The following is a 15,218-nucleotide window of genomic DNA, read 5'->3' as shown; positions in this document are numbered from 1 at the left end:
ACGAAACGAAATACAGGTTATCATGGTTATATAGATATAAGAAGATAAGGTATGTGGGACAATCATAAAGCTCTCCATCCAAGTCACAATTGGTTTAAAAAGACACATATAATTGCAGACAAATTGTTTCAGGTAAGGGTGAAGATTGGTACATATAATATAAAAACGTTTAAACCCGCTGCATTTGTTCGCACCTGTCCTGTCAATATTTTCTTGATAGAGGGTTGTTGCTCACAAGGAAGCTATTAAACCAAGAGTTCCAAATGGTGAAGTTGAAATTATCCCTTCGTAAATTTTACGGACGCCATCACGAGTTGGTTGACCGTTATGGAATCACCGTTTCACAAATGATATCGGATATGTTCCTTCCCTTTCATGAATGTGACCTACCGAATTAGACTATTTACCGGATTTGTTATAACATAAGCAACACGACGGGTGTCACATGCGGAGCAACATCTGCTTTACCATCCGGAGCACCTGAGATCACCCCTAATTTTTGGTGGGGTTCGTGTTGTTTTTTCTTTAGTTTTCTATATTGTGTCATGTGTACTATTGTTTGTCTGTTTGTTTTTTTTTTATTTTTAGCCATGGCGTTGTCAGTTTGTTTCAGATTTATGAGTTTGACTGTCCCTTTGGTATCTTTCGTCCCTCTTTCAGAAATATGATGTTCAAAAGTTGTTGTTTGAAGTCTGAAATGGTAATTTTGGTCTTATAATGTCTGAATCGACTAAATTTACCGCTAGGGAAAAAACGTTAAGACTTTTCAGATTTTAAGACGCTGTTCAGATATGTCTTGTTCAGTCCGTTCAACCATGTCACGATACATATATGTAAGACCGAAAATCTACCTGTTAAACAAGATCTGTTAAGACAGTTTCAGACAAATTCAGAGCAAACATAAAAAATAACTTTCAAAACTGTCGGGTTACGATCCGTTTAGTTTGTCAGAATGATATTAGGAGTTACGCCCCTTCATGATCCATTTTAATGTTACAAAAAATGTACAATATATATGCTTGAATGAAAAACGTATATTATTTTGAATAATAAAACATTCAATCTTGTTGACTTTTTATTTCTGCTGGTCTATTTTGATGATATGAGGGAATGTATTAGGTCTTTCCACCTTTCCTTGTCGAAAGACCTATTGAATTTGTTCTAATTATTTTTTTTCTTCCCCCTAATTTTTTTCTTGCGGTGTAAGGGTTTTAAAAAAATGTCGCTTAGTTAAATTGTTAATTGCGACATGTCGTAACTTGTGAATTTTTGTTAAAAGGATGCGTAGACATAAAATTGAAGTTTTCACACCTCTTATAGTTAGAAATAAGCATAAAGTGATATAACTCATTAACAGACCTTGGGTCTTTTGATTTAGGGTCCTTGGTTTATGACCTTGAAATTGAGGTCAAGGTCATCAGTAAATTTGACGTTCTAGATCTTGACACTTGCTTAAAATTCATACATCATAAAGCAATAGGAACTGACATTTGCAAATAAATCTAAATATTTTTATACCAAAATAGATCCTTACTGGTGGAAATACCTTCAATTGTTCTCTGAACCATTGGTTTTTAATATATTTAAACTTTTGTTAATTTATTTTGTTGAGGAAATATGTTATTCGCCATTAACTATTTCTGATTTTATTCTATTTCTTATTGTCTGATGTTAATTTATCAAATTATCTACTAATTCTCTGAGAAGAAGTAATTGCAAATTTTAAACGTTACATTTAAAAAAGAGTGACAACAACACCTTATAAAGTTTATACGTCTAAATCACGTTTTGAAATTGAACTTCATCAGGAAAAATCAACTCAAAATACAAATATGTTATATGTCAGATATAATTTTATCGTTATCCTCTCGAAGGACGCATCAGGGAACGGTATCTCTAAGTGCACTAATCTTCTGTATCTTCTTATTTACCTTACTCATCTCTAAAATAAGTTAGTTGAATACACCAAATTAAATTACCTAAATTGCCTCATTTTTGAAGGGATGTAAACGTACCAAGTTACGTTAACCTTGATCGTTCGGTGCTGTTTACCTGGATTTTTTTTGTACAATCGTGCTTGAAACATCGTAACTGTCGTCACCGTTAAAGTTTTATAATTGTGCTTGTTCAAGTCGCACTTTATTATTTTTGTTTAAAGCATGTATTTGCAGTTTCTGTTGTAATTAGCCATATACCCTATGTCATGTTTAACACATTTTTAGAATGGCGCAAACGTCTTAACTGATGTTCGGTTTGACTTTTATTGTAGTAATTTCAAGATTGTTATAGTTTAATCACAGACATTGAAAGAAGATTGATATGATTCATTTTCCATCAGAATCATACTGATAAAGGATATCTGTTATCCGAAATCTGTATAAATAATTACATTTGTAGCTTCCATTTTTTTTGTTATTGTTGTTGTTTTGAATACTTTTTATGCGTTTACATATATATAGATTCTTACAGTTATACCAGTGGATTATTGGATTTATCCAATCGAAATAGTTAAATTATCAACTTTAAAGTCTATGTGAGAATCTGTTTCTCTAATGATTAAAACATACGTTTTCTTTTTTTGTTCAACCAAACCTCCCTTCGAGTGCCTTTCACATTTCCCAAAGTTGCCAATATCATTAACACCTGTTAGCATATTTTGAATTTTATATATATTAATTTAGACCGTTGGTTTTTCCGTTTGAATGGTTTAACACTAGTTATGTTTGGGGCCATGTTTAGCTTGCTTTTCGATGTCAGCCAAGGTTCCGTGTTGAAGACCGAACTTTGACCTATAATGGTTGACCTTTACATAAAGTGACTTTGATGGACAGTTGTGTCATTTGCACTCATACCACATCTTCTTATATCTACATGTATGGCAGAACATGATTTTAAACAATATATTAAAGGCCAACACATAAAAACACTTTCACAAAAACAGTAAGAGATATTTGCCTTTCTAAATAAAAATCTGAAAGTCAAAAATGAAAACACAGAATTTTAGACTATTCCACCAGATGAATTGGACCCTTTGCTTACCAACTACCGTTTAACTCTTCGAAAAAAAACCGATGGAGGTGAAAATGATCTATCCAACAGCAGATTAATGGTCAGTGATATTATAAGGAAACTATATACACACAAATATGGCCATTCAATTGCCGGATCAGCTACACACCAAGATGAGGCTTTTATACAAACCAGGGAATCTTTGATGGCAAAGCAGAAGGTACTTTTACAGAAAGACAAATAGAATAAGATCCTACGAGTAAAGCTACTACATGCTGATCAAAATAAACATTTTCTATGAAAGAAATGTTTTGGTTTAAGTTCTGCGAATACAAATGTATATTTTGGTGATGAAGTGGCACGTTTTATTACTTGGTTTTTCGTCATTTTTATGTATTAGTTACTTTTCAGATAATTATAACTTTACAAAACATCGCTTAAATTATAGACAAAGGCTTAATTTTGAATATTAATTTAACTGTTAAATGAGCATTTACTGCATTCACCGCCGTGTAATTCATTGTAAAGGTAGTCATATTCGATGGTTAGTTTAATTATGAGACAGTGTACAAGTTATATTTCGACTTCCAATTATTATTTGTTATCATCATTGCATTTACTACTCTCTATTTTTGAATTATTTTGTTCATTGCTATCTTAATATTTAATAATGTGTTTTATCAATATAATAAGTTACTAATAAAAGTGCAATTTAAGCATAATGTTCAGCGTACTATATACTTAGACAAAAAAAAGCAACGTTTATTTAAAAAAAATATAAAAAGGAGTCAAATGCAATATATATAATATTTCCAACAAAAAGTAACCGAAAGAAAGCGTGCAATAAATTCCAATATTGCACTAATGCAATTAAATTCATGAAGTCATCAACGACATAACTTAGTTTAAACCAATATTTACTTTCAAATATTAAATTGCTATACGATAACAGGGTTATTGTATGGATATTGGTGAATACTGTCCCTCGTAGAACATATATTGCACTCGCAAGCTCATGTAAAAATTTTACTCGGGACAATATTCCCCAATATTCATGCATTAACCCTATAATATTTAAATGTTTTATATTCATTGTGTTTTTACTCCAATACAAATAATTATGTTTGCGAGTCTAACCAACCAGCAAATTAAGCAGGCATCGGATCGTCTTGAACTGACGATACTACAAAAACACTGAAAATCTCAAGATGCATGCAATGTTTTAAGTTTGCATAATTTATAAATACAGTATGGTCTTAAATGAAAGTTTAATCACAGATTTTCAAAAAAAAATAATATTTTTTTTACCATATTAAGATCATACATTACCACATGAAGTTACTATATACAACAATCCTATAACACTTTTTGACATCATGATCAAGTACTGTAATCACTCTATATCTTGAAAAACATTTAACATAAATTAACACTGAAAGTTCTTTTTTATCATACAGTTTCATCATACGGTTGCTTATGTAGTACTGTATTGACCTACAGTTGGGAACGACTACGACAGGAAAAATGTGAGGGGTCGTATCAAAAACTTAAAATAAAAGTGAGATCATTATTGATTTTATTGCTTTCATTGATAATGGTACAACTTTCCTACAAATAACATGGATTTATAATTTATTATAAGAAAATGATATACTTTAAGTCAAATTCCATCTATCTAAACGTTGAGCTTCCAGCTGTCCTGGGGGAATTCGGAAAATAAAAAGAACAAAGCATGTTTTTCGGCCAAAGAAATAATGAAAAGGAAAAACCGGCCAATAATGTATCTTATTCGTGAAAAACAGCAGGAATATAAAAAAATTACAACAACAAAAAACATGCCCTAACTGGAAAGGGTCCTCGGTGTATCTTTCGGACGGTTCTGATTCCGATTAAAGTCATAAAGAAGTTATTTGAACCCCACCAAACACACATTAAGATTTAATGCATGTTTTTTATTATGGTAACTATGGTCATCCTTTTACAAACAAAAATGGATAAAACAAAATATGACGAAAAAAAAACCCAGCAGTGATCTTTGATCAACTAAAATAAAATCGAATATGAAGGCGAAGCATACTGTAAATTATCATAATTATCATTAACTATAACTTCTATCGTATCAAAGACGGACAAATTACCAACATATTCAGGACTTGGTTCAGGCACACATAACATGCGACGGGGTTTTCCTAGTCTAATTTGATACAAAACCTCCCCTATGTGTGGTCATAGATGAAAAAAAATCTTTAGTACGAAAAAGAAACCTAATTATGTACTGGAAATTGGATGTAGAGAACCAAACTGTGATCAAAATTCACCAAGGTAAACACCAACTCTAATCAGATATCTTGAAGCGGAGAAGTCCGTCGTTGAAAAAAATAGATGTGATATTTTCTTTCAATCTTAACAATCATTATGTGATTATCCCTCCAGAAATTGAATAGTACATTAACTAATTTGAAGATCGATCGCTTAAACAACATTAAGTTGGTCGTGTTCACAAGTATTATACGGACGGAGGGACGGACGGACAGTCCAGTCTTAATTTTTCATCAATTTGAAAAATATCATAAAACATAACATATCATGTAAATACATTCAAAATAAAAAGATTATATACAGAAACATATATTAATTTTTTCATTCGGTTGATACATGTATATATTCTGAAGCTATATAGTCAAAACCGTATATAACCGCCAATCCAATATGTTACGTAATGATAATCATGACGGTTTTTGTCTTTGAGACGACCCATCAGTTTTACCTGTAAACAGTAGGTGTCATTAGTCGGTGTCGAAAGATGTTGAAAAGGTTTAAAAGCCCTGTTATTTTCTATGTATGATAAATGAGCTTGTAATAATTGCTGTTTTGATGTGAATCGTATTTTAGATATAATCCAATGAATTGAGACAAATTATTTATACAAAATTGAATAGTTTCATCACGCGTTTTTCTAGTTGTTTATCAACGCTAACTTTTGTTCATTGGTTGGCTGGTGTTTTCCTAAATTATTTAGATGCTGATTTGAACTGATGCAGTATGACATCACACATGAGTTAATTGTATAAGTCTCTTCTGAAAAGTAAAATCACAATAATACTGAACTTAGAGGAAAATCAATTCGGAAAGTCCATAATCACATGGCAAAATCAAATAACAAAACACATCATAAACGAATTGACAAGAATTGTCATATTCTTGACTTGGTACAGGCCTTTTCAAATGTAGAAAATGGTGGATTAAACCTAGTTCTATAGCGCTAACACTTTCACTTTAATGACAGTCTCATCAAATTCCGTTATATTTACATTGATGCGTTAGACAAACAGACACAATAAACAAAATAGTCAAAACATGAAGAGTTGTCGTATTGGTATTCATTCCACATCTTCTTACTTTTATATAATTATACAATATCTTTGTACGTTATGATCAGCTGTAATGTGAATAAACAGTATAATTTTAAGTCGTATAGGTTGCACATTGTAAATACAACTGTTTCATAGCTACGCCTCTTTTTTAATATTCATAGATATTTACGTACTGGGTTCTAGATATGGTCTCTATGTTTCACATCAAAGTGACATAAATTGGGAATGTTACTAGTATAAATGCACATTGTAGGCGATGGGAATTAATTCTGAGTATAACATCAAGTAAATTGGGTAGTGCAGAATTTAGAATCAATTCAAATTCTAAGAAGTTCGGGGCATATAATTGTTGAAAATATGCCTCACAGCCCTATGTTTTGACCTTTAAATAAAAAAGTAATGCATTTCAACTTACCATTCTATAAATGATTTAATTGTTTACGAAACTTCTTTGTAAAAGTGGTACAGTTTTAACCGTAAAGGAAGTTCCTATGGGAAATTGCATTGTCTGTATTTACAGAAAAAAGTTTATCACAAAAATACTGAACTCCGAGGAAAATTGAAAACGGAAAGTGGCAAAGGGCAAAATCAAAAGCACAAACACATCAAACGAATGGAAATCAACTGTCATACATGGAATTTGTTGCAGAAATACAACCTATTGGATCTTGCTCTCGATGTGTTACTTTAGTAGTGCTTTATGACAGAGAAAACTTTTCAGTGGTAAAGAAACTCATTACTAGCAATCAAAGGTACCATGCTTATAATTTGATACGCTAGACGCACGTTTCGTCTACATTAGACTCATCAGTGACGCTCAGATCAAAATAGTTAGAATAAAAACTTTAATAAATCCAACTACTTCTTTTTTACAATTCTTTACGAATTTCAAATCATCAATTAGTAGACTATTTTTAGATGTCAATGCTAGACCATCCATATATCTAAAGATATTCTTACTAGACCATGGATAAACTATTTTAAGATATAATTGCTAGACCATTAATAGACTATCATATGATGTAATTGCTTGACCATTAATAGACTATCATATGATGTAATTGCTAGACCATTAATAGACTATCATATGATGTAATTGCTAGACCATTAATAGACTATCATATGATGTAATTGCTATACCATTAATAGACTATCATATGATGTAATTGCTAGACCATTAATAGACTATCATATGATGTAATTGCTAGACCATAAATAGACTTAGTTCAGCTGATTCGTGCATATTTTCAAAAGAATTGTGAGTTTGATGATAAAAGCATGAAACTGTGCACATGGGTAAACATGTATATAATGGTCAAGTTAGGCTATGAACCCACTCTGAAAAAATTTAACAAAAAAAAGCAAAGAGATTTGAAACTGAATCTTTTTAGAGTTAATACACTATAAGGAATCATTTCAGATAAGTTCTATTACTACTTCGAACATTTCAATATTTTTCAAAATGGTCGAAATTTAAAAAATGGACGTCAAAACAAGTGAAATGCACAAAACCCAAACTTTGATAAAAACTTCAACTATTTTTTTTTTCTATCAAATTGTACTTTAAACACATTTCTACACGAAAGTAATTACACTTATCATCTAGTCTATGTCACGTTCCCCACCATATTTACAGCATGGCCTCCACGCATTTGCATCGTCCACGACATCCAATTTCAATTTTAAAGTCACATTTTATCAGCTCATTACAACAGGCTGAATCTTGTTGCAAAGATGTCCAATAGGGTATCCACATCTGTGTTTTGTCTTTCTGCAATCCCCATTCACTCGGTGAACCTACTTGGGGAGAAGGTTCTAAACATTTCCCACAACAAAGGCTTACCAGGTAAACAGCTTGTTTTGTATGTTCTAGTAAAGCAGATTCTGATGGAGGAATGTTATCAATCGCCCTTCCTTTCCTAGTGAATAGGAATGAAAAAACAAACGTCCCCTTGAACTTAAAGATCCAAGACTTTTGGCGATGTCATGAACAGCTAAATATCTGAAATTTTGCCAACTCAAAAAGCAATCCAAAACTCATTCACCTCAATTTCATGGACAGTAGAAATTGCAATAACTACGACATCCGTAACAAGTGTCCTAAATATAACCCGTTTTAATCTTCTTCTACAGCATCATTCACATGCAGCATCATCCGTGTATTTGCTTCTTCGTGTGTGCACGGTGATAATTTACTTATATCTTTTGGTAGTCTGCATAGAACATCAGTTCCTTTTGTAGTATTCACCTGTTTCTGCTAATCATACCCTCTTGTTGAAGCTACTAATTGTTCAGCTAAATATATGAACAGCTCCGTTTTATTGTCATTAACTCTGAAAAAATGCCTCCCAGTTTCCTGGTACTCTTGAATCTTGCAGGACAAGTCTTTTCACAACTATGCCTCTTCCATATCTTGTTGAGGCTTTCAAACTATTCGAGATTTACTCATCCCAAACGCAACTGTATGTAAGGCATGCACATGTCGTTGAAATAGTCTTCAAATGTCTTCCACGGGGTTTCAACATATTAAAGATTGCTGCGCCATCAATGACCAAAACTTCTGCATTTGATGCCTCCTCGTGCAGCTCTGTCAATCTTTCCAATAGAACTAATAGGTCAGATTTTGATCCCAAACGCATTTCTGTGAAAGAGCTGGATGATATGATTGGTTTTCATGCCGAAATAATTCATACAAATCACCATTTATTACTTGGCATGAAACATATAATTGTGAAAACACAGAACATGTTTGCTTCAAAGGTGTTATCTGCTGTTTGTCTTTTGTTTCGGTCTTCGGTTGTTGTTGACTGACTGATCAGCAACAGCTTGTTTTGTTTTATTGGTACATGGAGCGACTTTGATTTATTTTTCGAGTCTTTCAGTTACAAACTGATGGTATTGTTCTTTTCCCAGATTTTCTGCATTTCCTATAGTCTCACAGACACGTGGGTCAACAATGTTTCGTGTATCTAGAATCAACAAATCCGTTCTTTGCTCTTGAAAAGGATTTCCCATTTCCACTAAAACGGCACACAAAGCTTTTACTTGGTTTGAAAAAAGCTGTTTGTTGACATTTTGTTTGTTCATAATGTCGCACATCAGGTCCTTTACTCTGATCTATTTTGATTCATTCTTGTGAAGTTTGGAATTCGTGAATTACTCTCGCCATTTCTGGTCCAGTAAACAGCTAACGCTGAAGTTGTGCCATATTTTCAGTCAACTGAATTATACAGAAGCATTAGAACAGTTAGAAACAAAAACAAAATATAATATGTTCATTAAGAATGTGAATGTGGGTTTTAATCGATGGAAAACAGTGTTAAATATTGAGTATATTAAGAGTTCAGCATGTTATAAATTAAAATTTGTTGTTCATCATTATTTGAAAAAAAATAAGTATAAATTGTTTCGTTGGAAATTGCTGCACTTTATTCTACTTGTAAAAACTTTATTAATACAGTGGAATATCTGCAATAATTCAAACTGTAATTATTGCAATACCACTGAAGATTATGATCATATTATGATCATATGTTTCTGAAATGTCATTTTATTGATGACTTCTTACATAAAATTAAAAATCTTTTTGGAAACTGAATATTGATAATTATATTATAATATTGAAGAATCTAGTATTAGGTTATAAAAGTAATGATGAACAATATTATGAAATTATTTGATTACATTAATGATGTTTTGTATTTATAAAGCTAACCATATGTCTGAACAAAAAACAGAATCTATAAATACATAGACTAACATATTATAATGGAAGTAATAACGTAAGTCAAATAATGTTTGCCTCATATAAAGCAGGATGCTTACCTTGTGGAGCCTCCAGTTTTGTAGGGGTCTGTATGTTCGTGGTCGGATTATAATAACAAAAACAATGATGCATGAAAATCAAACTAAATGTTACATTTTTTGTGACGCAAGAACTCTTTCAATGGTATCGAACATCTGCTTAGAGTAATACAACTACAACCTTCAGATTTCATATATAAAAAAACCAGTATGAAAACGTAAATTACATTCATAATTGAATAATAAAGACAAGTGTTTGAAAGAATGCTAATTCACGAAACATTAGATAGGCGAACTAGTAACTAAACACGTGTAATTATCTCTTTAATGTCATTTGTCAAAAATTACAATTTTAATGTTAGTGAAATTAATGCCGATTTCAGATGATTACAATTTAGACAGTACGGTACATATATTCAAATTATTAAAGATAGTCACTTTTTATACAGAAGGGATATTTTAGTAGATATAACTTTATATTTCTAATAGTTATAAATGGACTACGAAGTACATTGGATAAGTGTATGCTTATTGTATGGCGTTGTGCACCACAGCAATGCTTACATGTATGAGGGCTATGATGTATACAGGCGTCCTGAAACACATGGTAAGTACACAAATGTATATATAATTTCAAGTTTGAAGTTCGCTTCAGAATGCTTACAGCTAAATTTAAATACAACAACGGAGATGTATGTGAATAATTTATATTTCGACTGATTTCTTAGATGGAATAAAATTATGAAAGAATACTACAGAAATGTTTCAAACATTTTAACAAATTTTTGTTATGAAAAAAAGAATCGGGTTTGCTTCATTTAAAAAAGGTTTCATGACCCACAGAATATATATCGACATAAACGAACTCAACATTATTGCGATTAAGTGCCAACACAAGGCAGTTTTTATTTGTTTTTGTTTTTTTTTGGGGGGGGAAGGGGGGGGGGTGTTAAACTGCATTTAAAACTTAGAACGCCGGAACATGTTCAAAATGTTCAATAAACCTTATAGAAAAAAAGTTAAATCACAAAAGTACTGAACTTCGAGGAAAACTCGATACGGAAAGTCCCTAATCCAATGGCAGAACCAAAGGATAAAACACATCAATCGAATGGACAACAACTGTCATATTCCTGACTTGGTACAGACATTTTCAAATGTATAAAATGGTGGATCAAACTTGGTTTTATAGCGCTAACCCTCTCACTTTAATGACAATCGAATCAAATATTGTTATTTTTACAATGATGCATGAACAAAACAGAAGCGTAATATAGTCAAAATATTGTTATAGCAGTCATCACTGTGTTATAATCTCAAGACCGACAAATTGTATACAATTATACAGAAAAACACATTCCTTGTTTTGCGTGTTTGGCCTCAGAAAATACAAACATCACAATAAATAATTTTGGCGTTCAAAGTCTGTTAAAAACAGTTATAATTTAACATGAAGAATGTTGGTACTGTATGGTTTATACTACTACGCGAATTTCACAATTTTGTCGTTTGTAGTTCAAAGTATAATCAACCAATTTATAATAAAATAAATAACATAATGACATATAATAGTAAGAACAATTACATAATTACGGAATCATTTAAAGTATAGAGTCACGTTATAAAAAACAAAAGATCGCTCGAATCCAAACATTTGAAATCCGAAGATGTATAAGGGAGCTACCATTTGATTTTTATGGGGGGGGGGGGGGGGGGGGGGGGGGGGGGGGGGGGCTAGGATGAAAAATTGTGTCCTGCCTTTTTTTTTATTTGTAATCTCTGTCCTGCCTTTTTATTTTTCAGTCTATTCGGTCCTGCCTTTTTTTTCTTAGCTTATCCTGACTTTTTTACAACAATTGTCATCCTGCCTTTTTTTTTTGCCAAGTTACTCATCCTGCCTTTTTTTTTACTCAAAGTCCTGTCCTGCCTTTTTTTTCAAATATCATCTTAGCCCCCCCCCCCCATAAAAATCAAATGGTAGCACCCTAAGTACCGAAACCGTTAAAGAGATAAATGGAAATCACATAAAACAGACCAAACAGTAAAAGAAATATAAATAATTGAACAAAGACAAATAAAAAATATAACACGTAGTTAAGATTTTAAACAACGTCAGTACGCAAAAACTATACACCAAGACCATCATGTATAATTGGTGAAGTTGATACGGAATATTTATCAACAAGGTCTTGGAACCTTCCGATTAACTTTTTTAGAAAAAGGACGAGACGTTCCTTGACATACTCCTGGTTCATCCACTTTTACAATTTCAAAATCAAAAAAGTTTCGTTTATCATAAATTCTGAAACTAACATGACCGTGCATGTCAAATTCGAGATATAAGTCTAAAAACGAGGCGGAGGAAGCCGTGTCTGTTGTTTCTTTATTTTCTAGATCTGGGGATATATTAATGGAACCCAATCAGAAAAGTTGGGATTTAAAATGGAAAGAACATCATCCATATATCTGAAAGTGACATTAAATAACCTGGCTTCTTTGATAATTTTTTTTTTGGACAAATGTCTGAAGGAACTCCGATAGAAATGACAATAAGAAGAGTTTGGCAAGGAAAGGCGCAAAGTTCGTTCCCATAAAAATTCCGACAATTTGTTGAAAACTTCTACCTGCAAAATCAACAAATATGTTGTCGATAAGAAACTCCAGCATATATACTGGTCACTTGTTCCTCTGTGAAGCACGTTTTACCCACTTGTTCACTGTTAACAAAATATGCCTTTTGATATCCCAAAGAAATAAATGTATAGAGTATGATACCATTTTTATATTGTAAGGCATAGTGGATTATTTCTTTCAGGCGATTTTTCAATTTCACATGGGGAATGGTGGTATACAGGGTTGAAAAATCACTAATTTCCGAAAAAGACCTAGATTTGCAATTATCTTGAAGTTCCTAAAATTTTTAAGAATCCACATATGGTTAATACCACTACGCGAGTGAAGACCCGTTTTCACTGCGGACATACTTTGAGTCAATCTAATGGACAATTCCTTAGTTGAATATGCAGATAAGCTGGCAATGTACCGTTGTTTGTACGGAATATTGTGAAATTTATGTATTTAATACCAACAAGGTAAGTCCTCTGATTTGTTGTTCGATAAAATGTTCATTGAATCCATGAAGGACGTATGTTTTGCAAAAATCTCATTTTTGACAAATGATGTGTCTTTGTATGTGGGATTATTTGAGTGCCCATTTATTCTTTAGTGTACAATATAATGATATAAATGCATGATTACATGCTAAAATTTGTCACGAATGCATATACATGTATTAACCTTCAATCATGTTTAATCCTTTTTACTGATTTTTTTTTATATATTCTAAATGTGTTTTATTTAGATGTAACAAGTGTACCTGGATTAGAATTCCTACCACCTTATTATAGCAATTATGGATCAGGAGAAAACAATCAAATCATTCTTAGATGTAAAGTACGCAGTGATGTACAACCTAACTTTATGGTAAGTTTTTTTTTATGTTTAAACATATTTAAGCAGTAGGGATACAAAACAGCCTCAAGTTCCAATAAAACGTTTTATTCATAATAGCAATCGAATTGAATATGTCGATACAACTAAAACATTTTTACAGCAGCTAGTTAGTATCATTGTGTACTCTTATGAAAAGCTAATTCGTTATCAATGCTTATTATCACGACGTAACAAACTTGGTATCACGACAAAGATAAACTCGCTATCTTGAATATGCTAATTTTTATTCCTGACTAAGATAACTCGTTATTGTGACTTGGTAATTTTTTTCAATTTATTAACCGTTATGACTAAAAAACGAATAAAGTGAAGCAAAACAACCCACCAAGACACAACCCCATCTTTCGTAATGCTCCATTGTAAGCATGTGACCGATCATACATCTTTAAGTTGATAAAAAAAGACTATTTAAGACTTGAAATTTACCTTGTATAACCCATGGAAGAAGGCACAAGGCGCCCTTTGTTAACAATGATATATCATCCAAGTATAAACGTTAGACTTAATTGTGTAACAAAAATCTATGTTATATATTTTGAACATACATGTAAGTTGTACATTCATATTCAAGATACAGACATAGTTTGCGTACACAATATTTATAACATTCTAAACTCAGAAAAGACACACTGCAATCTACACATTAACTTTATTTATAATTCACAGTTAAATTTGTATTTTCAACTCATGGATAACATTGTAATGTGTCTGTCAGTGAAAATAATGTTTCTTTACTAAGTGGATTTAATTTTTTTATTATCAATTTTTTTAAAGTTTCATGGTCAAGAATTTTTTAAAATATAGTGAGACTTTTAACTTTGAATTGCTCTGTTCATAATATAAACTATGTATTTAATGGCATTAAAAAAGGACTCAAGTAATCATTTTACGTTTTGTATGTTTTATTTAAATGATACATCGTTTCAACTGTGTATAACTATTTTATTGTCGGCCAGTGGGAGAAAATAGATAGCATAACATCTGAGAAAATCACAATCAACGTGAGTGGGAATAGCAGATATTCGATAGGATTAAGAAAATGGCCAGATCAGCAATATACGAGTAAACTTTTGATAAGAAATACGGAAGCTTCAGACTCTGGAATTTTTAAATGTCGTGTTGATGCCGGAGGAACAAAAGTTTTAGAAAGACAATTTAAAGTTTCTGTTCAAGGTAAATTAGAATATGAAAAATTAACCAAAAACATGTTTTTCACGTAACAGTTGTCTTAAATGTAAATTTGTCAATTAAGTCCTATTCTCTATTTAGACACTTTATAATGTTGTGGACTGATATGAAAGGTGATACATGCATAAAATATTATGCTTATCATTTTTTTGGTATATTCCTAATAATATTCATGAATTTAACAGCGTTATCTACAGCTTATTGGTACATTTTTAGGAGACTTTATTTATCAATGCTTGTCGGCTCACGTCACTAAAATTTGATATAATTTGTTTTATTGTTCAAAAGTAATGCCCTTTTTAGGTCACCTGGCCCAAAGGACCAAGTGAG

General features: G+C 31.8%; 1 protein-coding gene across 1 annotated transcript in view; it reads left to right on the top strand.

The window, feature by feature from the left end:
* The first annotated feature begins 10,632 nt into the window (after positions 1-10,632).
* LOC139480838 (CD5 antigen-like) overlaps positions 10,633-15,218 on the top strand; it is a 32,357-nt gene continuing 27,771 nt past the window's right edge. Inside the window, exons 1-3 of the mRNA XM_071263737.1 lie at positions 10,633-10,794; positions 13,549-13,670; positions 14,657-14,873. Coding sequence (XP_071119838.1) covers positions 10,683-10,794; positions 13,549-13,670; positions 14,657-14,873 — 451 coding nt within the window. The 5' untranslated portion in view covers positions 10,633-10,682. The remainder of the gene's footprint in view (positions 10,795-13,548; positions 13,671-14,656; positions 14,874-15,218) is intronic.

The sequence above is a fragment of the Mytilus edulis genome, chromosome 7, assembly GCF_963676685.1.
Source record: "Mytilus edulis chromosome 7, xbMytEdul2.2, whole genome shotgun sequence".
Classification (NCBI taxonomy): Eukaryota; Metazoa; Mollusca; class Bivalvia; order Mytilida; family Mytilidae; genus Mytilus; species Mytilus edulis.
This window is presented reverse-complemented; position numbering and strand designations above follow the sequence as displayed.